The sequence below is a fragment of the Erpetoichthys calabaricus genome, chromosome 18 (genome assembly GCF_900747795.2).
Source record: "Erpetoichthys calabaricus chromosome 18, fErpCal1.3, whole genome shotgun sequence".
NCBI classification, from domain to species: domain Eukaryota; kingdom Metazoa; phylum Chordata; class Cladistia; order Polypteriformes; family Polypteridae; genus Erpetoichthys; species Erpetoichthys calabaricus.
The window spans coordinates 7184745-7212613 of record NC_041411.2 but is presented as its reverse complement, the minus strand read 5'-3'; the positions used below and the strand labels follow the sequence as shown (position 1 = coordinate 7212613).

Below are 27869 nucleotides of genomic sequence, written 5' to 3'. Positions count from 1 at the left end.
GCACATCACAAACATTAACATTGCTTTTAGGAATCCCATACTAGGGTGTTGTACCGTGTTAGCCATTATGAATGTAGAGAAAAGCCAAGCAAAATGACACCTTTTATTGGCTAACTAAAACGATTACAATATGCAAGCTTTCGAGGCAACTCAGGCCTGAAATCTTGCCTGAAGAAGGGGCCTGAGTTGCCTCGAAAGCTTGCATATTGTAATCTTTTTAGTTAGCCAATAAAAGGAATCCCATACCAAATAGTATATAACCTTGACAAACGCATTGCAAGGTGCACTGAGAACATTAACACCGAGGTCTGTGTGGATTCATTAGATTTCAACCCGTCTTAGAAGGGTAGCACTGCTAGAAAGAGATTTTAAAAACTGTAGGGCTTCAAAATAGTAAGACTCCCTTTTACCAGAATGATATGCCAATCAGGGAGATACTTACACACAGTCTCACTACTGCTACACTCAAGAATGCTCCCTTCAATGTAGCTTCTCATATCTCAAGTGCCACCATGTCTGCACTTTGCCCTCCATCTCCTCACCGTTGACCTTCAGTGAATGCTTTAGGTGGGCAGGACTGGAGAGCTTTGTTAGGCTGAATTTCCTGATATTGTCTTAAGTTTTTTCTAATGTTCAAATGACACTAATTTTAATTTTGTGGCACATAAAACTTATGAAACTATGGAATGGGTGAACTTCATCCTTTTATATGAAAGCAGTAACCAAAATTCTGGTAAATTTGCATCTTCAGATCTAAATCCCTGTTTTTTCATTCTACGGTGCCTGGCACAGTAAATCAGCCTCTTCAAAGATCTCTTTTATGTGCTGGCACTGCTTTCCGGTCTTGTAGCTTACAGGGACACGTTCTGTTTCTTGCTGGCCAGTTATTTTCAAGCAGATGGAGTCACTTTACAGTGACACGGCCAACAGTTAGAAAGACTTATAACTCAATTGTAAAGCTCATTTGCCTTACCAACCACAGAAATTAATCATAAATAACAAATATGTAATTTGCTCCAACCTGAAGAAACGGAATATATATATATATATAGGTAGTCCCCAGATTACACACATGTGACTTACGAATGGGCCGCAGCTGCGACGCATGCACCTCAGTAACTGCCGCTCCTTTCATCTTCGGCCTGGGGACACTGCAAGAGGTGGCTGGACGGAGGCAGTTTCGCTGCCCGCGCAGTGTAGTGTCCCTTGGGCGGCTCCCGGTGGCAAGCGGTTTCACTGCCCGCCCACCACACATGGCTGCCCCATTCATTCTTGGTGGGCGGCTGGACGGAGGCTGGAGGGGGGTGATTTCGCTGCTCGCGCAGTGTAGTGTCCCTCGGGCAGCTCCTGGTGGCAAGCGATTTCACTGCCCGCCCACCACACATGGCTGCCCTGTTTGTTCTCGGTTGGCGGCCAGTAACGCTGCAAGCGGTGACCCGGTTGTGGCTGAACGGAGGCCATTGAGGGTGAACGGGGCGTAGCATTGTAGTGTGCATTGGATGGCTGCCTATAGAATGGGGGCGATTCACTACCCGCCTTTGGCCGCACCCTGTTCGTTCTCGGTGGGGGGGATGCTGCAGGCAGCATACTGTAGTGGAGGTGACTGTGAGGTGGGCTGGTGATGAACCGCCCCTCGCCGCCTCCATTCATTCTCAATAGCAAGCCTGCTCGTACTGTTACGCACATAGCAGGAAGTCGTCTCTCGTCAGTACACCAGACGTGCTGACGACGGGTGCCTTCCTGCTGTGATAGCGTGTACAGTGCTGTGCAGAAGAGCTCATCTTAATCTTTTGTCTTCACCCTTCAACAATGTCTCTGAAACACAAATCTGATGCAAGTGCTGGTGGTACAGTAAAGAAGAGAAAAACCATCACCATTGAAAATAAAGTAGAAATAATAAAACGGTCAGAGAGAGGTGAAACTCCATCATTCATTGGCAGAGCACTTGGTTACAGTCAGTCAACATTAGCATTTATTAAATTTATGTACCTGTTCCGACTTACATACAAATTCAACTTAAGTACAAACCTACAGTCGTACGTAACCCGAGGATTGCCTGTATATGCAATAAGAAAAACGTATAAATGTGTGTTAAATTAAAACTAAAAAGAAAAATGCACCGTGCCATGTGCTTCTGTTGTTTTAAATGTGCTCCATAAATAACATTGATTTGACTTCTCTATGCAGTTCTGGTTAAACAAGACATTTAGGCCACATTCAAAATGATACCAACGTTGCACTAATTCAGTGAAAACTCGCTGCTGCTTGGACAGACTGCACACTGACAGTCATGACTTTAGATGTTGTATACTTTTGAGTGTGCAGAATACATCTGAATTTCTAATAAAGTAAGCCCAGGTTCTCAGGAGCATACATTCAGCATGGCATTTTAAGCATCCACCTTCCAAAAAATACTTGCATTTCTTTTGCTGCTCTCGAATGAGTTCCCTCCACTCTGCTCGTTCATAGTCCGAAGAGATCAGGAACATGTAGCTCTGAAATGAACATAGAAAACACGAAGAGTTTAAAAGGGCAGAGCACAGGCGGTCAGGGTTGGTTGTGACACTTTCACATTCACAATCCCAACTCACCTTGCCATTCCGGTTGTGTACTCTGAAGGCCATGTTAGGTGACGTCAGCAGCAGCAGTGACTCTTGCTCTGACAGCTTCTTCTTTAGTCTCTCTATCACCTTACTCCCTTTGTTAGCTTTCTGTGGGCAAAGTGGGGAGCAGTGGGTTAAGAACAATTGTGGGAGAAGCTCAGCTACAATTTAACAAGAAAAATACAAACAAGTACGCTTCTTAAAAATTGATTGTTTTTCTGAGGTGTAAACCAAGAATCTTTAAGAACACTAAGCTACAGTACAATTGTTCACACGTACGGTATATTTTAAATATGAGGCAGACTCATGTCATGCAACTTCCTTTGAGCCACAGAGACAGTCTTACTGAGAGGTGAAAAAGGCACCATTGTTTTTTAAGCTGTAACGCCATAGCTGTTAGGCCACGCTGCTGGAGAACTACACGTTTTGTGACCATTATAAAAATAAAGCTTTATACCTTCTCCCTCTGAATCTCATTCTTGATTTGTGATATTTTTATTTTCATGGCATCGATCTCCTCGTCTGGTATCTGTGGGATGCTGGGAGAGGAATCAGTTTCATCCACAGTTTGGAAGCTGAGGTCAGCTAATGGGATGTACCACTTACAGTCGTACTGCTGACTTCTCCTGCAAAAAAAACAAGACGAATTTTAATTCACTGCGGTGGGCTGGCGCCCTGCCCGGGATTTGTTTCCTGCCTTGTGCCCTGTGTTAGCTGGGATTGGCTCCAGCAGACCCCCATGACCTTGTGTTAGGATATAGCGGGGTTGGATAACGGATGGACAGATGGAGTTTGAATTCAGATCTAAAGCAACAACACACTGTTCTCATAATGGCACAAATACATGAGGCCAGTTTGCTTGCTATTGTGAAGCTATGTGTGCACAATAACTAAAAAGGCATTACAGGAGGGGTGGGCAAACTTGGTCCTTCAGAATTCCGTTCTTTTTATTTTGTAACTGCACTAACTCTGTGAGCACAGATTTGAGTTTCATTAAACACAGAGTATAGTCACACTGGTCAGGTTCTGGTTCACTTTTTGGTGAATGGGATAATAATGCACAATGCGTGGACACAGCCTTAGGGTTTACTGTCATCGCCTGTTACTTGGCACAAAAAAGAGTCAGCAGTGAGTTGATGGCGCTGCTTCAAAACCTACAAATAACTTCTTAATTCTTTACATTTATACAGCGCTATTCTCACAACTCAATGTACTCTCCATGCAGGGAGGACCCGGGAAGTGAACCCACAATCTCCTTACTGCAAAGCAATAGTGTTGTCTATTTGTATAACCTTTGTAGGTCAGCCATTGTACAGTGCCATCTGGAGCAAATTTAAGGTGAACAGCCTTGCTCAGGGGCCCAATGGAGTAGGATCCCTTCTGGTAGTAGCTGATATGAACCAGCAACCAGCGTGATACCAGCACAGATCCTTAGCCTCAGAGCCAACATTCCACCCATGCACCTTCTCAAATAAAGTGCCCTGACAAAGACTGAAGAGGCAAACATTCAGAGGATAAGACAAATCCCAAAAAATCCAATTAACAAGGACTTTATAATCATGGGTGTGACCTACATTTTGTTCCACACATGCCTATCAATCACATGGGATTGTAGACTACTGCCATCTTTGGTCTTGCAAATGGTGACCCCACACAGTGGCTCCAAATAGCTTCTTATGGCCTTATTAGGGTCTGCCTGATCTGAATCAAAGGGGTGAATTATTATTGGACTTCTGTTAAAGTCATGAACAGTTAATAATACACTCAATGCATTTCTCCATCTAAGCGGAGGCTACAAGCTTTAGTTGTAACTATTAAGGTAAGAAAGGTGGCGTAATCACCAAAGAGAGGATCCTTTGTTGGGTAGCAATGTTCACACTTTCTACAGTTGGTAAGGAGGATGTTATTGGGAGTAAAACCATTAACCTGTCATTTGTGAGGTTTGGGCATCTATTTAAATTTACTCCTGTGAGTTTGTAACAAAGAGAGAAGATGTAGTATAATGTTTAATCTTAAATATCACTTTTGACATTCGAAAAATTCTCCAGGAGCAGCTTGGGTAAGGTGTTTGGGATATGGCTCTGGGAGTATCTGGACATCATCCATACAGTCCTATGAAAAAGTCTGGGAACCCCTCTTAATTCTTTGGAATTTTGTCTCTCATTGGCTGAGCTTTCAAAGTAGCAACTTCCTTTTAATATCTGACATGCCTTACGGTAACAGTAGGATTTAAGCAGTGACATTAAGTTTATTGGATTAACAGAAAATATGCAATATGCATCATAACAAAATTAGACAGATGGATAAATGTGGGCACCCCAACAGAGATATGACATCAGTACTTAGTTGAGCCTCCTTTTGGCTTCTAGACGCTGTCCTGCTATAGCCTCTGATGAGTGTCTGATTCTGGATGGAGGTATTTCTGACCCTTCTTCCATACTAAATCTCTCCAGTTCAGCTCAATTTGATGGACAGCCTGCTTCATATCATCCCATAGATTTTCAATGATATTCAAGTCAGGGGACTGTGACGGCCATTCCAGAACATTGTACTTCTCCCTCTGCATGAATGCCTTTGTAGATTTCAAACTGTGTTTTGGGTCATTGTCTTGTTGGAATATCCAACCCCTGCGCAACTTCAACTTTGTGACTGATGCTTGAACATTATCCTGAAGAACTTGTTGATATTGGGTTGAATTCATCCGACCCTCGACTTTAACAAGGGCCCCCAGTCCCTGAACTAGCCACACAGCTCCACAGCATGATGGAACCTCCACCAAATTTGACAGTAGGTAGCAGGTGTTTTTCTTGGAATGCGGTGTTCTCCTTCTGCCATGCAAACCGCTTTTTGTTATGACCACATAACTCCATTTTTGTCTCATCAGTCCAAAGCACTTTGTTGCAAAATGAATCTGGCTTGTCCAAATGAGCATTGGCATACGACAAGCGACTCTGTTTGTGGTGTGAGTGCAGAAAGGACTTCTTTCTCATCACCCTGCCATACAGATGTTCTTTGTGAAAATTGCGCTGAATTGTAGAACGATGTCCAGATACACCATCTGCAGCAAGATGTTCTTGCAGGTCTTTGGAGGTGATCTGTGGGTTGTCTGTCAATATTCTCACAATCCCGCACATATGCCGCTGCTGTATTTTTCTTGGCCTGCCAGACCTGCTGGATTTAACAGCAACTGTGCCTGTGGCCTTCCATTTCCTGATTCCATTCCTTACAGTTGAAACTGACAGTTTAAACCTCTGAGATGGCTTTTTGTGGCCTTCCTCTAAACCAGGAGACTCAACAATCTTTGTTTTCAGATCTTTGGAGAGTTGCTTTGAGGATCCCATGCTGTCACTCTTCAGAGGAGACTCAAAGGGAAGGAAGCACAACTTGTAATTGACCACCTTAAATCCCTTTATATCTCATGATTGGACACACCTGTCTATGAAGTTCAAGGCTTAACGAGCTCATCAAGCAAGTAATCAGCATTGAGCAGTGACAGGCATTCACATTAGCACAATGACAAGGGGACCCACATTTGTGCACAGCCAGTTTTTCACATTTGATTTAATTTCATACAACTAAATACTGCGTCACTAAAAATCTTTGTTTGGAAAACACCGCAGTACTCAGATGTTCCGAGGAAATGAAAGACAGACCACTGTTATCTTTATTGTTGAACGGAGAGTCAATTATTATGCAGGCTGAGAGGGGTTCCCAAACTTTTTCATATGACTGTAACAAGACAATGCACATTAAAGCATAATTAATGTAGTGAAATGAACCCCTGCTTCTGATTGCCAGGTCAGTTGAAATACAACCCCCTGGTGAGGGTTTCATGGATGGAACTTTGCAGCAGACTTCTTATTAAGCCAAGTCTATTTTACAGTTTTTATCTTAGAATTGTTGTTCACCTACTAACACAACATGACTGCTCTTCATGAAGTCAGAGGCACACTTACCCTCCAATTTGTTTTTTCATTTTGGCACAAAGCAGTAGGTCGGTGAACAGGAAGACATGACGCAGTTTCCGTGCCCCTTCGACCAACTCCACCATGAAACGGTCTTTCAGAAGCTGTCGATGCTAAGCAGAAAAACACAATGGAAAGAAGCTTAAAACATTTAGAGTTGCATGTTTTGGACACTTCAATGAGACTCGCTCGGTCCTGTGTAGAGAACACACAAGACTCAAGTAAACTGCTCCAAGATTTAAGTCACAGGGTATAATGAGGAGAAGTCCGGCTAATGACTTCATAAATCATTGTTATGACACAGCTATATCACATCTAAAGATTTTTTTGATAAAATAAATTAAAAAGAGCACTAGACTCAGGAACTAGTTTCACCCAGAATAAAATAAAAAAATGTAAAATCACAAATACTAAATTATAAAACAAACTGATGTCTGTTCCTTAAATGCCAATAGAACACAACATTATTAAAATGTTACAGTAATTGCAAAATGAGCCACAAGAGGGTATACTGAATGCAGACATAACTGGACGCCACCAGAGGGCACTGCTGAGTTTGCCTATTTTCATTGTGTCCTATTATTATGGGCTGGGAATTGTTCTGCATAGAAATAAGACTGGAGCAAGATAAACAGGAAGACACTGGTTTGTGGTGACTTTATTTTAATCATCCTGCCTAATCCACAATGCCGTACAACACTACACAGTAAACAACATGATAACAAAGAAGGCAGCATCAATATGTGGGAAAAAGGCCCAATTCGCAGAAGGAAGATGCATGCATGGTAATCCATGGTGGCCAGGAAGGAGCATACATCGAATAAAGAGGCTGCTGGCACTTTATGACACTGCACTGAGCCGTCTGCAAGCCATGACAAGTGAGGATGTGGCAGATTATTGTATTACAGATGACGGCTGGTCAGTGCAGATGAACAGAATCTCACCATACCACAGAGGCATTAACTCTGAGGCTCCTGCCAGATTATAAGCAAGTAGATTGTTTCAGAAGCAGTGAGCAACAGCAGATGACATCCCCGAGCCCTGCTGCGCAAACGCTAGGCAGTTCACAGACTAAAGAATTAGCCAAGCAGAGCCTCGTGCCGCAGCAAAGACAGCTCAAACACAGGGCATCAGGGTGCTGCCTCGACCCGCTCACAAAGGGATATCAAAGCAACAAGTATACAAATGGTCTTGTGCCATACATGATTGAAAATATGTATTTTCTGAAAGAGTGTTAATTTCATCTTTTGCTATCAGGCTGCCTAAGACCTAGGCAATAACGTGGAGGCCAATGCCCATAATAGCTTCAGAAGAAATACAGTAAGAATAACTTAAGAGCTATATGTCTGCGCATTTGTGTGTGTATACAAAGATCAACTTCTACAAATTCTCAAACCCCAGTGTTTATATTTACCTGAAAGGAAGCAGAACACTACTGATTTGGCCATGCTCATAAACTAGGCCATGCTTATTTACTGTAGTTATTTATTTTTATTTTACATAAAATGTAAAAATGTATTATTAGGTTCTACCAGAAAATGATGAGAAATACACTTTGTACAGACAGACTCAAAACCTACAATGTGTAAAATGTCACATTTTATTTAATCCATAGACTGAATAGTGTTGCTCAGTAAACAAGAAATCCAACTAAAAGAGATGTTTAAAAAGACACAAATCCGCTTCTTCATAAGAAACCACCTGGAGCCCACCAATGAAAAGATGTCTCCATTGCCCCTTTCATGGTTTGATTACAAACACACAGCAATCCACTTGATCAGTTTCACACTCTTGTAACCCCTACTCATTCTGAAGGTGAACCGTTTGGCACCTGGCATATGCTCAAGACCAAAGCTTTCTGCTGGCAGGTTTTTGTTTGTCACCACCATGTCACATGCTGTTTGTTAAGAGACTGGCATTCCCTGCACACATTATATACACAGTGCAACATGGGGCATAAAAACCCATAAAACACTACGATTATTGGCACCCCTGGTTAAGATGTGTTCTTAGGCTTCTGATAAATTATTTTTATTTCCCCAAAAAATATAGGCTTACAACTTAAAAAAGAGAAAAATCCAACCTTTAATTGAAGTACAGTGGAACCTCGGTTTGTGAGTAACTTGGTTTACGAGTGTTTTGCAAGACGAGTTAAAATCTCTATATATAATCTTCATTTGGATCTTGATCTTTGTTTGTCCACAAATGAATTAGAAGAAGAAGCACTAGATGGCAGTAGAGAGACAGCTAAAACATAGGCATTGCATTAAGAATCTCCTCCAGGCTTATAGTACTGAAGACTGTAGTACTCCAGTCACACCTCAAAACACAGACATTCAAGCTAAACATATTGTTGTGCTTTAAATTAACTAATCTTTATATATAATCTTCATTTGGATCTTGATCTTTGTTTGTCCGCGAATTCCACACATGCGTAGACCACCTTCCAGTTTAGTACGTTGTTGTTACTCACGGATGTCAACAATGTGCCGGAATAACGAAAGGGGTGGTGGACAGTGTTACGCTGGTTAGCTCCTGAGGCCTGGTTAGAGAATGAGATTGCCGAAGATAAAAGGTACATGCCTACGTAACATATGAATGAAAGAAAGACAGTGGGTAAAATGAATGACAACGTAATAGCACGTTCCGGAAATTATTATTGTTACGTTGTAGCCGGCGAGTGCTGCGCGTCTCACAGTTGTACCGTGGCTTGCTCACATGTCATTTAAAAAAAGTGTTTACAGTGATCGGTTCGTAAGGCTATAGTGTGAACTCTTCCAATGTTAGTTTTCTCAGTGTTATTCAATGTTTTTACATTTAGTTTACTATTACACTGTGCAATCCATGGTATAATTAACTATTTTTGTGCTTAAAAATCTTTAAAAAAATATATATTTACATACCGCTCGTACAGTCCGGAACGGATTAATTGTATTTACATACAATCCTATGGGGGAAAATACTTCGAGTCACGACCAGAGTTTTGGAACGAATTACAGTCGTGACCCGAGGTTCCACTGTATATCTATCTTACCAATTTATTTTTATTTTACAGTCAAAAGCTGTCAATTATTATTGCTTTGTGCTTGATGCTGCAGGAATGCAATTCAACTACACAGGAACAAGGACATCAGAAAATATAGCAAACAAACGAACAAATGGGGATTCAGTGCTGCTTGTGTGAAAGAGGCAAATACAAAGCAGCTCATTAAACAGCAGCCTGTAATAATTTTAAAGTGGATACCCAAAATCTTTTCATCTTGAGTAAACTCTTCAATATTTGATGTGCAATGTAAAAGTGCACTGCCCCTCTTTAAAGGTGCATGGTGTCATCAACTTCAGAAAATCCAATGTGCCTCTTAACAACATCCTAGAGAAGTGTGTTACACATGATGATTAATAATGAATTAAAGGCACGCTGTCTGAAGTCGGGTCGTTTATTAGAATAAACAATGCATTATGCAGAAGTGTTATCAATTTAAACCCACAGTCCGGCTGCCAGCACTCACTAGGGAATGGCATTTCGCTGTTCGCTGAAAGTAAAAGCGGGTAGCCAATTAAAAAAAACAGCCAGACTGGGAGGCTGCATGCATGTGTGGGTCGGGGCTGGCGGCTCTCATTGTGCCATGCAATATAAAGTTCATTCTGCTACAACTCAAATATAAATCAAAATATTGTTTGCTAACTGTCCACATCACTCCTTATTTTTTTAAGGACATAACAATCCTGAAAGGAAATCGGCAGGAAAATGAGAGAGGACCTCTCCTGCCTATGGGCTGATCTGCATTGATGCAGTATTTGTTTTTTTTTAAATTCTGATTATTTCATTCTTTGGGCTGCCTACTCCAGTGAGAAACCACCCCATGACACATAACCCCTTGAAAAGAAACTAAGACCGGCACAAAAAGAGAAGAACAGAAACTCTGCAGTGGACTATAGCCAGGGTGGACTCACCTCTCCCTTCTTGACAGTCATGGACTGCCTGCGTGGTGTGATCTCCTCATTGATACTGGAAAGGAAGTTCTGGGAGATACGAAGGGCATCTTGTAGCAGTGGGTAGTCAGGATGGCTCGCTGGGGTGTGTTTCAGCAAATCCTGCACAGGATAAGTCAAGAGCTGTAATCAACATCTTAACCGTACGCTCAAGCTGTTTCTTATATCCACATAAAGGAGCAGGCTGCACTTTAAATTCTGAAATGAAACTGTAGCATGACATAAAGGTGTTTTTCTTAAATAAAACTCAGGCAGGGCTACTTGGGAGATTCCCAAATGTCTGCCTCCTTAAAAGGATTCACTTACATGTAGAACAAGAGTGCTGCGGGTGACTCGGTCTACTGGTTTGTAAAGGAGTGCTGAAAAAAAATAAAAATAAAAATAAGACAAGAGGCCACAAAGACAGAGTATAAAGTTTCCACAATAAAAATATAAAAACAACGTGGCTTAAAAAACACTACTCCGGAAGAGAACACATTTTCAGTTTTATTTCAAGGTATAAAGCACAGACATTTTGAGATTTTGGAAGAAGTCCTTTATAAATGAACTTATACCTCCTACAAAATTTGTTGATATGCTTTACTCTACTCTGTGTGTCACCTTCTAGAAAGTGCCAAAACTCCACTGGGTCACCACTCACTGAGACGTTATCATCAGTGAAGGCATCACATGAAGGCCAAATTCTGCCTATAGCCAGGAAGCAAAACTACTGACGAGAGGATAATGAATCTGCAACCTTTAAACAACTTTGCCAAAATATAATTTATTACCAAAACATTTCTTCTATGATAGAAAAGTCAGATAATCCATTCAAAAATATTTTGCCGATTTATGTTGTAATGGATGGACTGGCTTCTAAATCAAGATGGGCTCTGTTCCCTTATGTAACCTAAAGCCTGTATAACGGACGGTAAGGAAAGGAATTGTGACATTCCAACATGAAGGGGCACCACAGCAGCTTGGCCACTGAGACTGACATCCTAGCAACAATGGATGGGACTTCCTCAGTGGGCTGGAAGGCCAACATAATGGACAGATGACTTCAACTGATTGGCATCCTGACTGGATTGGTTAGTCCCTTTGCTACTTGGGATACCAGAAGAAATGTGGCACATTTGGAGACTGCCTGCCATACACAGGTCATCCCTCCATACACTTGGTGGTAGCATCCCTTGTGGCAAGCCCCTGTATGGATCCCCACAGATGTGGGAAAAAAATAAATGAAACAAGGGGTAAAATTAATTTATCTTACAGAAAAGCATGAAGAGACTGCTGAAATGGTTAATTAAACAAACAGAATGTTCCAGGGGATGATTCAATAAATTGGATGATGTCATGTTCTATCATTTACCCAATAAGCATTAACAATCGTCACGTACACAGAAATTTTCATAAAAGAAGGTGAAGAACTGAACTTAAGAAATACAAACAAGTCCACAAATATAGTGGAGTTAAGACTTTTATTTTGGGGTATATACACTCTGTTTGGTTTCCCAATCAGAGCAAATGTCAGGATTAACTCAGCACTGTTAAGCAAAATCAGTTATCAATAACTATAAGCCTCGGTCATCATTCTGTGACCATTCCATCACACAGTGTATCACTCTGCATGAAGAGAAACTGAAGACGCAATGAACAAGCTTCCTCCTGCCTGGTTCTTCAGGTTGGTTTGATTGTTTGAATACTTAGAGATCCTAGTTGAAGAGAAAATTTCTTTTAATATATTTCCAATTTATCTCTGCCCTGTTGGGTTCCATGGGGGCAACCATGGGGAGCTAGTGGGAGCTGAGTTCCACCTGATTTGATGTGCTTCCTGGAAACTATGGCTTAGTCACTGACAGTACTCCTGAGTCAGGTTTAAAAGAGCCTTCTACTTTGCCCAAAGAGTTAGAGTTGGGAGGCGGTGGACAACACTTGCTGGGAGGTGTGGAGGAGAAAGAAAAGTGCAGAGTGTTACACGTGGGCAAAAGGAACATCAATTATAAATAGTGGATGGGAGACACTGTCACACAGGAGGCAACCACTGAAAAGGATTTAGGGTTTATTTTGACACCTTTTTCAAAGCAACGTACAGAAGAAATTAAAATGGCAAATAAAATGTAAACTTGTCTTAAAAACTATTCAATATAAGTCAAGGGAGGTTAATGCACTAATATCTATAGCATGGTGTGCAGTTCTATTCACCACAATACTAGAAGCCGTGCAGAGGAGAGCAACCAAGTGTATCCCACTATTTAAGGAGATGTCCTACTCTGACAGACTCCATCCAACCATCCATCCATCCATCCATCCTCTTCTGCTTATCTGAGGTCGGGTCGCGGGGGCAGCACCTTGAGTAGAGATACCCAGACTTCCCTCTCCCCGGCCACTTCTTTTAGCTTTTCCAGGAGAATCCTGAGGCGTTCCCAGGCCAGCCGGGAGACATAGTCCCTCCAGCATGTCCTGGGTCTTCCCCGGGGCCTCCTCCCGGTTGGATATGCCTGGAACACCTCACCAGGGAGGTGTCCAGGAGGCATCCTGATCAGATGCCCGAGCCACCTCATCTGACTCCTCTCGATGCGGAGGAGCAGCGGGTCTACTCTGAGCCCCTCCCGGATGACTGAGCTTCTCACCCTATCTTTAAGGGAAAGCCCAGACACCCTCCGGAGGAAACTCATTTCAGCCGCTTGTATTCGCGATCTCGTTCTTTCGGTCACTACCCATAGCTCATGACCATAGGTGAGGGTAGGAACATAGATCGACTGGTAAATTGAGAGCTTTGCCTTGCGGCTCAGCTCCTTTTTCACCACGACAGACCGATGCAGAGCCCGCATCACTGCGGACGCCGCACTGATCCCCCTTTCGATCTCATGCTCCATTCTTCCCTCACTTGTGAACAAGACCCCGAAATACTTCAACTCCTCCACTTGGGGCAGGATCTCGCTCCCAACCCTGAGAGGGCACTCCACCCTTTTCCGGCTGTGACAGACTCAAAGAGAATTAAACATGTTTTAGTTTGAGCAGAAGAGACTGTGTGAGGACCTTATCCAGGTATTTAAAATATTCAAATGCATTGATAAAGTAAAATCCAGCAAAAGGATGAATCATGTACTATAAGACAACTGTAGAAATTAAGGGGAAGTGTGTTTAGGACTAATGCCAGAAAGTACTTCTTTACACAAAAGGGTTGTGAGACTCTGGAACAAACCACTGAGGCATGTAGTTGAAGCAGAAACCTTGACATATTTGAAGCAGAATCTGGATGATACATTGGGACAGCATAGCTACTTGCTAAATAAACAGGCTTGATGGACCGAATGGTCTCCTCTTGTCAAATGTACTATTAATTACACCTCTCTATTCAAACACTGCATATCCTTATTTAAACCTGGGTCTGGGACAGTCCATTGTAAAAGAGATTGTTAGTTTTCTACAATGGGAGGTGATGGGCAAGGAGGACAAGCAGAAGAAGCCTTTTCTGTCCCACTTACTCAGTTTCCTCTTTTATAGATGCTTTAAGCATAGATGTTACCTTTGGTAGTCTGGCAATGGCCTGTTGTGACAAGTATCTGATTTGGGCAGCACTTAGTTATTTATTTTTTTATTATTATTATCATGATGGATCTGTCTGTTATCTACTAGCTAACTTATGCAGATTTTCTAGTGTTCACTTGTCTGTTTCTTGTAGTGTTATGCAATGCGACACACCAGTTTTTCACTGTTCTGTTTATAGCCGAAAACTGCATCACAAAATCTATTTTTTAATCTTTCAAAAATTAAATATTTTTTGGGGCTGAATTTATGAAAGCCTGACTAGGTGGCAGAGGGGGTATCCAGTAAGCCAGTGAGCCTATGGAATTAATAATTATAATAATAATACTTTATTTCTCCAGCGCCTTTTGATGGACTGAAGTGTGCCCAGAACAGAGGCTTCCAGCCAGCAGGTTTCATAGCCATGCAGGCTCAGTTAGAAAATTAAAGTGGCTTTCAAGCTCGTTGGCTCGATGTTTCGTAAATTACAGATTCACATCTAATGATATCTTGCTCAGATGAGATGTCCTTACAAAAGTTATTTTTTTTTTATTGAATGACTTTTACTACTTATGAGTTGCCTACATTTATGCCTAAATGCAAATCACTGGCTACTTTTTGGTGAGGTGACTTATAAGCAGGCTTATTACTTCGGCTTCACAACAGATGGGCTGAGGTTAATTCAAATAAACTAACCATTGAAGCACAAGACACAGAGCCAACATTTTCATTTCTGATATTTTTAGCAGCTGCATCCACAATTTTTTTTTTTACTTTGCATCAAAAAACAATATTTTAAAGACTGGATGCTGTTTTAAAGCAGCCAAAAATAAAACAATGTCCTTACCTTCCAGAGAGTTTTTGGCTGACTGCTCTCTGGAATCCTTTGAACTCCTTACTTTAAGATTCTGAAAAAGAAAAGAAAAATAAGGTATTGACCCACATCAAACTAGCTATAGTGCTCTCTATATATTATGTGGTGTATTTATCTCAATATTCATAGTGCCATTCATCTATCTATCATTTTATATAAAGCATTTCTTTACCTATTACAAAACACATTTCTTTGCAAATGCTAAAAAAGTGTTACATGTGAACATCACCTCAGATAAACAATAGAAAAGTAATTATTAAATAAACACAAATAAAACCATGATGTTTTAATATTCAGAATGCCTCCCATCAAATCCAGTAAATGTAGCATGTCTTGCCTGAAATAGTTTTTGACATATTTTGAGAAGACACAAAGACATACACTCAAAGTCCATCTTTATTTTATATACTGCTTGTGATATCTATATTGGACTACTAGACCGTGCCACCTGAGAATTGTCATCGGCTCACAGACCCATCCACACATTAACATGGAGGATACAGAACACTTCTGCCACACCCGGAAGTGCTGGGGGAGGAAGAAGACCAGGGACACCCGGAGTGCTTCCGGGTATGCAGCCGGCACTTCCGCCACACTGGGGAGTGCCAGCGGAAGATTGTCGGGAGGCACCTGGAGCACGTCCAGGTGGTTATAAAAGGGGCCGCCTCCCTCCATTCGAGGGCTAGAGTCGGGTGGAAGTGGACAGAGCTCGGGAGGAGAGGAAAGAGGCGGCCTGAAGAGAAGGAAATGGCATTGCTTTGAGGGACTTGTCTGAGGGTGATTGGTGCTGCAGCACTGGGTTTTGTGCGTGTTGAACTTTGTCCATCCATCCATTATCCAACCCGCTATATCCTAACTACAGGGTCACGGGGGTCTGCTGGAGCCAATCCCAGCCAACACAGGGTGCAAGGCAGGAAACAAAACCCGGGCAGGGCGCCAGCCCACCACAGGTTGAACTTTGTAAACAGTGTAAATAAACGTGTGTGGTGACTTTAAATCATGTCTACCTGTCTGTGTCTGGGCTGTTCCCCACAATACTTACACCCATTGTGAGGCTGACTAATCAAGTTATTGTTGTCCAATACTAATTAAAGCACAGGTAATCTGTTTATGTCAATATCTGCCCAATTATGCTTTCTTGATGTAGCACATTCTTTGAAAATAGAGACCACACAATCAGCTTATCTCCTCAGTTTGTGGTTGAGGGTAGTCTGTAATTCTCAGTCAAGTTTTAAAGCAATAGAAAAACTGATTGCCCACAGAACACAGTACCCCCAAATGTCCCTAGAAATATTAAACCCCATATTCAATGGTTCATAGGCTGGCCTTTCTATAATAGGTGATAAAGGGTCAGAATGACCAGACAGTAGTGGACAATTTAGCCAGGACATCGGGATACTCCCTACTCTTTATGAAGGATGCCCAGGGACGTTTTAGGACCACAGAGAGTCAGGACCTTGTGCCAGGACACAGAATCACTTTCAGACATAGGAATGACATTTCTTTTGATCTAGGGACACCAGAAGCTAGATCTAAATCCAATGCCCATGGTGCCCCAATCTATGCAGCTCCAATTGGCATTAAACCGCTGTTTCTCCAAGAAAGGACCATATGCTACCCTCCCTATCTGAGGGATAACACTGACTCTGATCCTCCTTTCTATGGCTGTGTGTGTGCGGCCAAGAGGTGTTGCCACATCTGCCTGTTGCCACATCTGCCATTTCATTCTAGCCCTCACTCACTGCAAAGAGAGGGTTAACAATTCTCTACAAATGAACGATGGTCTCGTTACCTGCTCCTAGTGTCCTGGGGAAGCAGTGCACCTTTCCCACCTGGCTCCTACTCTGGTTATGTCATGCTGGTGCCCCTGCCTACTGCTCTTACAAAGCATGCACCCCCATGTTGCCACAGTCATGTATGCAGGATGGCACTCTCTTTTATGTCTTTCTCTGAAGGCCACCATGAGACATTTCCCTTCTCCATGCCATTCCATTCTAGTGGTGCCCTTTTCCATTGTCTTTTCTACATTTTTTTTTTCTCCTTTGATAAACTCTGCTGGTTTAGATTACAATATGTGAAGTTGCCATCTAACATGCAGAAAGTGCTATAAAGCAACATTGCTAAAAGGATGAATTTGTCAGAAATATCAATTCTTCATTTTTTGTAGCTTATTTACACCTGGGTGCGGTTGTCTAAAGTAACAGTAGACTGCTCAGTATAATGCCAAAGAAGACACAGACTCAACTTGGCAGGTGTCACCTGTGATGTAAGTGATAACCCCACTACTGGACAGTGAATACACCCAAAGGGGTGTCCATTTCCATTTTACTCTATACTACTTTTCATCTTTTTTGTTTTCTCTATCAGGATGACAATAACCTTAATACCTGGACCTGCAGGCAAAGTAGGATTGTGTCACACACAGTCTAGCAGCTGGTGGGCACCAGCTTACAAGAACATACACATCTCTGGCAAACGAGCAAGCTTTTACTTTGTGAAACATTTACACAAATTTAATAATTACATTTTCAAGGGTGCATACCGGTATCCTAAGAAGACCCCACTTTGAACCCGCCTGCCTAATTCAAGATGGATTCATTTGTTTATTAGAGCCCTATGAATTGTGTAAAAGAAAGCCTGCAACAACAGCATTGTCCAGAACTACAAAGAATGAATGCTACTGTGACAACTGGCCCGAGCACCAAGAGCCAAGCAACTTCTTACCTCAGAGATTTCCGCAAACTGAGTATTGGCCTGACAGCATTTCTCTGCAGTTTCCACAGCAACTTCATAGTTATCCACAAATGCCCGATACACACCGAGCTGGCTTGCCTGGTGAGTGGGAAGAACATCAGAAAAAAAAAAATTAGAAGGCAGACAATTCACTTTGTTAAAGGAGACTGAGGGGGTCAGGAAAGATGATTAGGATGCGTAAAAGAAATGTCTCACTATGGAATCGGGTGGGATTTAATACATTCACATTTCTGACTAATTGTAATCCTAACTCAGCAACACTTCACCCAAGTGTCATGTTTACTCCTATGGCCTTGTCTCATCTCATTTTAATTAATTTATGAAGAATGGTAACCAACATTCTAAATCTTCACAATATGAGACAGCACTTACCACACATGAGGTTCAATTTTGGTGCCCATTCATTGTAAACATACAGTTTACCCACATCCTTCAAGATGTGCAGATTAGGTTACCCGAGAAGCTGGTTTTATACAGTGGATTTGGAAGAAACGACTATACTCATAGACAAGAATTAGTCCACGTCTACAACATACTAGTGAAGCCTGCCTTTGCAGAGTGGGATTAGGCTGCACTGATAACAATGGACTTTAACTGACAAAATGGTCTCACATTGCCATGTCAAACTGCCTTCTTCTTTCTGTAAGTGTGGGTCCCTCTCTCCTTAGGCTAAGGCTAAGCCCACACTACTGGGGTTTAATTTCAAATGCCATTTTTAAACAAAACGGATCTGTCCACACAAGCTTATGTCACACACGTGCGCATGGGAGGCAGCTGAAGGGCTTGAGTGACGGCAGTTCTGAAACAGGCCGGGAGGTGGCAGAGTGCACCGACTCTTTTTCTCTCTTCCCTGTAGACCATTCCCGGGAGATCCCATCTGCCTCTCTTGACGTCACTTCCGGGACCGAACCAATGGAAGGAGACCTTACTGGCTCCGGCCCCTGTGATGTCACGTCCGGGCTCGAACCAATGGCTAACGAATATGGGCCCGATCCTTATGACCTCACTTCCTGTCTTCCCCTTTTCCCCTGTTTGTCAGTCTTGTTTTGGACTCAGTTGTGTGCACATCAGTGCTGTCATTGACTAAGAAAACGACTTTGCAGCCAGGATACCAGAATATATGGGTGGCTGCCCCAAACCTTTTTCTGTGTATGTCTCAGTTTTGTGACACTTACTTGAATCATATACAAAAGCATTGCCCTCCACACCAAAAACACCAAAATAACGTCAAACACAAATGATGTAGAGATTTACCTTCACTGTGTATGTACGCAAGAGCCAAAAAAAAAAATAAATTCCTTGAAGGGATGGTAACACTGCTAGCCCGACACAGGATTTATCACAAAGCTGTAGCGACCTATGCATGTAGCGCTTAAACTGTATAAAATGCAATGTAGATATACAAACAGGTAAGCAACATAACAAATGCCATGGAAAAGCATCTCCTGTTATATCTTCTTATGGGGGGTCATGAGGTTGCTGGAAAGGGGTGTGTGGCGCTCCTGATATCTATGCAAAAGGACGAAGGTCCAAGTCTTTAGAGTCCTGGTGCTTTCTGTCTTGCTATATGTTTGCGAGAGATAGATGCTATCCAGTGACCTGAGACAAAGACTGGACTCCTTCTTGTGTGTCTCTCTGGAAAATCGTTGGGTACCGTTGGTTTGACTTTGTGTTGCTCATGGAGTCCCGAATGAGGCACATGACCTGCATTGTGAGGGAGCGTCAGTTACGGCACTACAGTCATGTGGTGCGTTTCCCCGAGGGTGATCCAGCTCGTAAGATCCTCACTGTTGGGGACCCAAGTGGCTGGACCAGACAAAGGGGTGGGCCCACGTAACACTTGGCTCCGACAGATAGAGGGTCATTTCCGAAGGGTGGGACTGGACTGCGTGTCTGCCTGGGGGGTTGCAACCCACGAGATGTTTCGTTGTGTAGTGGGTGCGGCAACGCAATGTACCAGTGCATGCTCCCCAACTTGACTTGACTTATGTCCACTATGTTGGAATATGGTTTTCTTTCCTCGGGAGCAACCTATCAGGGAATGAGATGTTGAAATGAGCAGAACCCAGTCATGGATGGGCTACATAATAAACACAAACACGTCAGTACGCTTTTCACTCAGTCCTCACTGAAACACCAAGCTGGTGCTTCAAAGGTGTAAAGCTCTAGACAGTTTTTTCAAAAGTCTCAGTTTTTGTGTGGATGAAAGGCAAAACTTGGACACTAAAGTCTTCATTTTTAAACTAAAATGTAAAAGTATGAATATAGCCTTAGGTAAGGTTCGTTTTTTTCCTGGGACGGTGGTCTGCTTCTTGTTATCAGAGTGGTGTTCTTTCCTTTACCAAGCAATCTATCCACCAGCCCTCCACTAACCCCTCAAACGGCTGCATTTAGAAAGTGCTGATAGTCCGTAGTATGGCCAGTATCCATACCACCTGCACTTCAGAAAAGGTCATTCACCTGAGGCTAAGCATGTCTAGGCCCAGCCAGTACTTGGATGGGAGACCGACAAGGAAAAAGCTTGGGCTGCTGCTGGTGAGGCCAGCAGGGGGCACTTACCCTGGGGTCTGTGTGTGGATCCCAATGCCCCAGTGCAGTGACAGGGACCCTGTACTGTAAAAATGGCACCATACTTTGGAAGAGATGTAAAACTGAGGTCCTGACTCTCTGTGGTCATTAAAGATCCCTGGGAGTCCTTTGTAAAGAGTAGGGTGTACCCAGATTCCCTAAGTTTGTCTCTCTCTCATCTCTTCACCACCTAACAGCTTATAGTATGTGTGGTGAGTGTAATGGCACAAAAAATGGCTGCCATCGCATCATCCAGGTGGATGCTACACATTAGTGGAGGCTGAAGTGGCTCCCCATTCACTGGAGTGCTTTGAATAGTGAGAAAAAACACAATATAAATGTAAGAAATATAATAATCATTATTATTAATAGTAAAATAGATAATACAAAAGAATTTCTCAATAATGTGAAATCATCCAAATTTGTTTCACTAAAACACAATCTGTAGCCAAGTGGGACTCACGAGCTTCACAAATCAGTCAAACATTTTAACCCTTCAGTTGACGTCACTGTTTAATTAGTTATCCTTTTTATTTCTCCTCAAATTTTGTATTCAGGAGAATGCATTGGAGTGTAGGAAATATTTATATTTTGCCCTTATCTTTAGAGGTTTAACCCTGTGATTTTCTGTTTTATTCACTTTTTCTGTGGAATGACAGTCCTAGCACACACACGATACTGCCTGCCTGCCGTAGGGCAGCTGAAATTAAAAATACACAATGGTAAAAAGCAAAAAAAGAATTTGAATGCATCTAAATTTCTGATTTATTGGGTATGAAGAGTTAATTAATATAAACAGCTTGTAATTTCTGGACGGATACAAAAAATGGGAAGTAACATCCATCCATCCATTATCCAACGCGCTGAATCCGAATACATGGTCACGGAGGTCTGCTGGAGCCAATCCCAGCCAACACAGGGTGCAAGGCAGGAAACAAACCCCAGGCAGGGCACCAGCCCACCGCAGGGCGCGCGCACACACACCAAGAACACACCAGGGACAATTTAGAATCGCCAATGCACCTAACCTGCATGTCTCTGGACTGTAGGAGGAAACCCACGCAGACACGGGGAGAATATGCAAACTCCATGCAGGGAGGACCCGGGAAGCAAACCCAGATCTCCTAACTGCGAGGCAGCAGCGCATGGGAAGAAACAGCTTGCTTAATTAACACTGAAGTCGGACAAAATGTGCAGCCATAGGGAAACTGCATGAATGAACCCAACAACCACTGCTGTAGCCTGTGACACCCCAAATCCATGCTCTGACTTCCCAAATGACACAAGGCAAGACAAATGGGGGGGGGGGGAGTCCTCACTGGCTCAGACCAGTCTCCGTGGGCTGATGTTAATCTTCCTGACCTGCCCTTCGATTCCTGCCTTCATTTGGCAGAGGGCTTCACCTTCGCATTAAAAATCACGCAAGCATGAATTTAATTAAATAAAAAGACGGTGTGCAACAAAAGAGGTCACTTCACTGCAACACAAGTCGTGTGCCCCCCCGGAGGACACAGCACGAATCCTAACCTATCAGTCATGTCTTCCTCTTTAAAGGCATCCTACACAGCATTAAAACAGGGCTACAGATAGCAGATCACAAATCCTGGCAAAGATGATGCGGAAAAGTGATTCCTGACTGATGACAGCTGTTATGACGACAGAATGTGTCCCGATCAAAGGCAGAGCCTGTCCTGAGATAATACTGCTGAGGGCAACATTTTAGATAGATAGATAGATATGAAAGGCACTATATAATAGATAGATAGATAGATAGATAGATAGATAGATAGATAGATAGATAGATAGATAGATAGATAGATAGATAGATAGATAGATAGATATGAAAGGCACTATATGATAGATAGATAGATAGATAGATAGATAGATAGATAGATAGATAGATAGATAGATAGATAGATAGATAGATAGATAGATAGATAGATAGATAGATAGATAGATTACTGAGAAGTAAAAAGGGAGTAAAAAGTATGCAGGCAATGATGTACAGTGTCTGTATTGTGTGCCTTTTTGGACACAGACCAGATATGCTGGAGAAAGAAGTGAAAGCAGAGACAAAAAGGAGATCAATCACAGGCAGGATGGGCTGGGGTTGCGGGTGTCTTCTTGTTTTTGTCTTTCTTTCTCAGGGAGACCACAGTAGCTCAAGTGGATGTGTTCATTCAAAAAAAGACAGATTAATAAATCAGCACGTAAACAGCATGCAGAGATGATCTGGGGGTGGGGTAGAGAAGAGCCATATAAGAAAGCAGAGTGTCATAGGCCAGCATTTAATTAGCAGTGTCTTCTTGAAAGAGCCCTTCGATTCGAGGCTGCATGTTTCTGATCAGCCATAATCTTGCTTACTCCGAGGTTATCAGCTGTTGTCTACACTTATACAAGTTTGGCTTTGTCTGCATAACTGAGCTGCTGCTTCACAAAATAAAATGCTGCCAAAGACTTGTTGGTACTGTTGGAAATTTGATAGCACTCTTAAAAATGAGCAGGATTATAAGGTACTGAACCGAGTAAAATTTTCAGATTGTTTGACTCTGTAAAGTGCCTTACAAGGTTGAATACTTTTCAGAATTACTCGACAAAGCCATCAGCCATACAGTCTTTATTTTATATTATTATTATTGTTGTTCACACAACACCGGTCCGTTGCATTTCATAAAACAAACCAAAACAAATCAATTTAAATAACAATAGACAGATCTCTCTTTTTACTCATTTCCTCTCCCCGGTTGCCAGAGACCCTCAGAACACTTTCACATTCAACACTTGAAGGGCCGCCCTCTGGGAGGTCCATTAATTGAGAGACTCTTGTCCCCACCCCCCAACCTGACCTACATTCAGTTACTCTCCGGTGTATTGGTCAGGTTAAGGGTCAGCCAAACTGAATTAACAGCCCAGGGGAGAGTGGCAGGAGTGGAGTTTTGGAAGGGAGTAGCAGTTCAGCAGTTACAGAGCCCACCATTGCAATGGTGCTGTGTGTATATTCACAAAATATGAAAAGGAAAATGAATGAATTGACCACCTTTAGTAAGTTTATTTCTTGGCAAAGAAGACCAGGACAAACTAAACAGCACCTGTGAGTGGCACGCTGGAGAATGTTTGACTCAGATAAAAAGGAAAGTTGACATCTAGAACATGGGTAGAAGCTTGTGCAGATTCAAGAGGTAATTTTCTGTGCCTGAAGGAAACCTCCTAGTGGTCTCTTTTACAGAATCCATTGAGATTGTGAGGAAAGAAGCAACAGTGGATGTTGTGGATCCAGTGTCCTGGATGCCAGATGGCCACCCCCTTGGGTTGGAGCGGTGCCTCAGTTTCCCACAAGGCTCTCTGGGAATTGAAGTTGGGTACAGCCCTCTTGGCCCTTGGGGTGCTGAGTTTGGGACTCCTGAGCCCATGTGGGCAGCATATTCCTCACACCCAGAAGTGCAGCCGGAACTCAGTGATCAAGCACCTGGAGCACTTCTGGGTGAACTATAAAAGGAGCCAGCGACCACCACTCAGCGGCCAGAGTTGGGTGGAGGAGGACAAGGTTGCTTGGGAGGAGTGGTGGTGCCAAGGAGAAAGAGAAAGTGTTTTTGTTACTTGTGTGCTTGGGTCTGTGTATTGCCTGTGGGTCACGGGGGAGACATGCGCCCACAGACGACGGAAAATAGTTTTGTTTATTTTACACGTGCCTCCTGTGTCCAGTCTGTGTCAGGTTGGGCGCTATATAGCATCTTCTTACAGGGTCCATGCCAAGAAAGCAACTGTGGCTTACCATAGACTTTAGGGCTGGCTTTGTGACACCTGCAGACTTAATATCTGTAGATAACAGCAATAAAATGATATTGATTCAGCCCATCTGACCTCTAGACTACACAGAGTTGGAGACTCCGACCCTCTAACTACTGGAGTAATATTTGAAAGAAGGACTTCAGGTCACTCTACACCAGGGGTCTCCAACACGTTGCTCGTGAGCTACCGGTAGCTCACCACCCCTTTCTAAGTAGCTCGCCAAAGGGTTAATGAATCCTACATAAATTTGAAAACTTGATTAGTCAAATTAGGGGTGGGTGATCTTTCCAAAAAATCACATCACAATCCACAATCCTGAACTGCAGTCTCTCTTTTCAATGTGGCGTACACTTAAAAGAATATCCAGACTCAAACTCTTTATTTTAAATATCAAACAAAGTTAAATTCAATTGTTCTCTCGTTTGCTAGCTAAGCAGAGTTAAGGAACATGTCCTGAAACTGATGCCCCCCCACCCTCTGCCTGCAGTGTGTTTCTCACATAAATGGACACCACAAGGGAACTCTGATACATAGTGAAACGAGAGAAGTCACAAAATCAACCGGAATGTTCAAGCAAATTCTAGAAAAAAAAGAAATGATCTAAATCCGTGAAGTAGTTCTCTCGTGAAAAGCGGACTTTGGATTTTCTATATTATATATTAGTAAACCTTCAAAATAATGTGCAGTTAAAGTCTCAACAGCATTTCTGGAACTTAGTTGAGCCAGATAACTAGAAGAATCTTCACCAAGCAGCTCTGAAAATGTCTGCTTTGTTTGGGTCTCCATACCTCTGTGAGTCTGACATGAACGTCATGAAGTCAAAGTTCAGAACACAACGGACAGACGAACATCAAAATGAGTGAACGTGAGGGGCTCCACTCCACCATACACCTCAGTGCCGGTCATCTGACTAACTCAAAAACACATCACACATGCAACTGAACCTGTGAATAAAGTGACACAGTGACATGTGACAAAATGACAAATGAAGAAGTTATATCTGTGGATTTGGAATTGCATCGTTTTGTTTTAACAGCATTCATGTTTTAATTCAATAGCGTGAGATACACTAGAAAATACATACAAACGTACAAAATGCACTTGCAGGTGAACTAAATGCAAAATGTAAATGTGAAAGCAAAACGAGCGTATTCAGTTTGTTTGGGTTGAAATAAGTGATGAGAATAAACGTGAGGAGCTCTCGGCCATTTTCATTTTGTAAACGTAGCTCTCAGGGGAAAAAAGGTTGGAGACCCCTGCTGTACACCCTTCCTTAGACAATGCAGCCCACTTAATTAAGGCTTGTCTTGGAACTGACACCAGCTACCAACCAAAGGAGCGTAAAGAATAGTCAACCTAATCCCATTAAAGGAATACTCCACTAAAAATGATAATTTTTAATATGTTACTTACCCTATGTAGTTGGTAGCAGTTTTAGAATCACACTGAACAGGCCCCAAGGGTGACCAACTCTGGACAACGACAAACAAAGTGAAAAAAATGACCACGGAAAAAGGGAAAAAAAATTCTCATGTAACTCGGGTTGCACAATTCGCATGTCAGTTTTCCACTTGTATTCTCACAACATGCAAAATAATACGACTAATACTTCTGGTAAACTCTGCAAAAAGGATAAATAGGAAAGGCACATGCCCAGAATAACTGTGTGTTTGAAATGAAGACAGGACTCTTGACCAATGAATGGGGGCATTGGGGGTGCATATTTCTTCCCGTTGTCCAGAGTCGGTCTCTGTTGGGTCCCGTTCGATGTGAATCTTCAATACATCCACTCGCCAGGAAAACATGTGGTTAAGAATTTGTTTTGGCCACCACTGCAAACTACATGGGAATTAAAATGTAAAGATAATTTCATGTTTGGGTGGCACATCCTTTTAAGTATACTACTCGCTGGCACTCAATCTAAATTATTAGCCATGCCACTCACAAAGATCCCTGAAAACAGATTAGTACTCTGACTCGCAGATTACAATGTTGACACAAGGTTGGCAGTAAGCTTCTACTTGAATTTATTTATCATGAGGTGCAGAAGGGCACCAAGAACAAAACTCAGAAGATAATGCTCAGTATAAAATCTGGAGAGATTCTACCATTCAGTCCAAAGGCACACCTTGAACCTATCCCCTTGTCAAGCAAAACTACATTAACTGGGTAATAAAAAAAGAAGCAAGCAAACTGGAAAGTAGATGACACAAATTTGGTTACTTCACAAGCCAGATTGTGTGCTCCATCTTTCAAAAACATGCCAGGCCACTAAGCTCCTGTGGTGCTGTTCACTTACTCCATAAATTTATAATTCTGCTCTAATAAAAATGACTGGTTTGCGTAACACTGGTGGCACTGCTATGGGTTCATAAATTCCTCCTGGGCAATGACCTTCCACTCATTACACATAATGGGTATGAAACCACAACTGGATTTCTGACTTCATGCCAGGAAACTTGTGGGCCATCTAGCCATTCATTAACTGAACTTGTCTGCTCCAGCACAGATTTACAGAAGATGGAGTCTAACCTGGAAACTAAGTTTGATTGAAGAATTGATAGCCAACTTGTTCAACTGAGTTGTGAGGGAAAATAAAAGATCACAAGAAAACTGTGGGACTCAAGAATGTTACGTAACAAGCTGAATGAACAAGCGTAGAATCAAAATGATCCATGAGCTGCGCTAATGTCCGTAGAAAACCTCAAGCATGAAACATCATTCAACTTGTCAATTTAAACTTGTTGCACAAAATAGTAATTAAATGAAGCTTCCAACAGAGAGGAGGTGAGCCGGCAGACCCAACTAATGAGGAATGAGTGGCCAGAGAAGAAAATGTGCAAGAAGCATCTCTGGTTCAGGGAATATATCTGTGGAAATTTTGAGGGAAACAAAAATTGGTATACAAGCAAGCCATGTCACTTAAGAATTATATCCTTTTTCAAAACAACTTCATGTTTCCCACAAAACACTGAGAGTTTTGTTCCCAGTACCGGGTTGAAGTGAGCCATCACAAATACAAGCACAACAAGAAATAATCTTGGACTGGACAAGAGTTCATCACAGGGTATTCTCACGCATACAAATTAGGCTAGTTACAGCTTCTCATATCACTCTAACATCACGTGTTTGAATTACAGATGGAAACTCAGCAAAAAGTTATGAACTTCAAGACATCAAGAAGCATGCCACCTTACTGTGATTGTCACAGTGTACGAAGTGTGGTGGCCATATTTCAAAGTGTGTTTTAAGATTCAGGACAGCCAGACAGTCACATAAATGACAGCGGCCACTTTATTAAGTCTTGTTCCTCCTATTGCATACAAAATAGACAAAAGTCTTCAAGGCGTGGATCTAACAAAGAAGCTGAAAACACTCGCTAGGAATTACAATTCATGGTTGCTCAGTAACACCACACAGTTCTTTCAAATTTTTCAACCAAAAAATTTAAGCTGTGAACTTCCCACTCCAGATCACCCCAGTAGGCCCGAGATCTGAAGAATGTGAAGCTTTAGAAGTAAACTGAAGTCTTTGTCGTATCTGTGGAACCACCTTGAAAAGTTGCGTGCTTTGTGACACAGCACTTTAATCATTTGAAAAAGGACTGCCAGTGGCAATAAAAGGATGCACATTGCCAGGAGTACATCTTTAATACCCTATGGCATTCAAATGTACTAATTTCTACACCATTACACTGTCATGTTGTTGACATAAAATCGGATGGACTCTTGGTGGTTATACTGAATTCTGACCCTAAATTGTACTTGTCATGCCATTCTGCACAACAATATTTGAATATTTGTGGTCTTTCTG

General features: G+C 42.3%; 1 protein-coding gene across 3 annotated transcripts in view; it reads right to left on the bottom strand.

Moving 5' to 3' along the window:
- LOC114669201 (breakpoint cluster region protein-like) overlaps positions 1–27869 on the bottom strand; it is a 407369-nt gene that overhangs the window by 212830 nt on the left and 166670 nt on the right. The window contains exons 5-12 of one of the 3 annotated variants that reach the window (XM_028825379.2): positions 17670–17777; positions 14919–14979; positions 10868–10920; positions 10523–10663; positions 6560–6681; positions 3061–3229; positions 2592–2711; positions 2420–2495 (exon numbers count right to left, since the gene is read on the bottom strand). The exons of the other annotated variants lie outside the window; for them this stretch is intronic. Coding sequence (XP_028681212.1) covers positions 2420–2495; positions 2592–2711; positions 3061–3229; positions 6560–6681; positions 10523–10663; positions 10868–10920; positions 14919–14979; positions 17670–17777 — 850 coding nt within the window. The remainder of the gene's footprint in view (positions 1–2419; positions 2496–2591; positions 2712–3060; positions 3230–6559; positions 6682–10522; positions 10664–10867; positions 10921–14918; positions 14980–17669; positions 17778–27869) is intronic. 3 annotated transcript variants of the gene reach the window in all.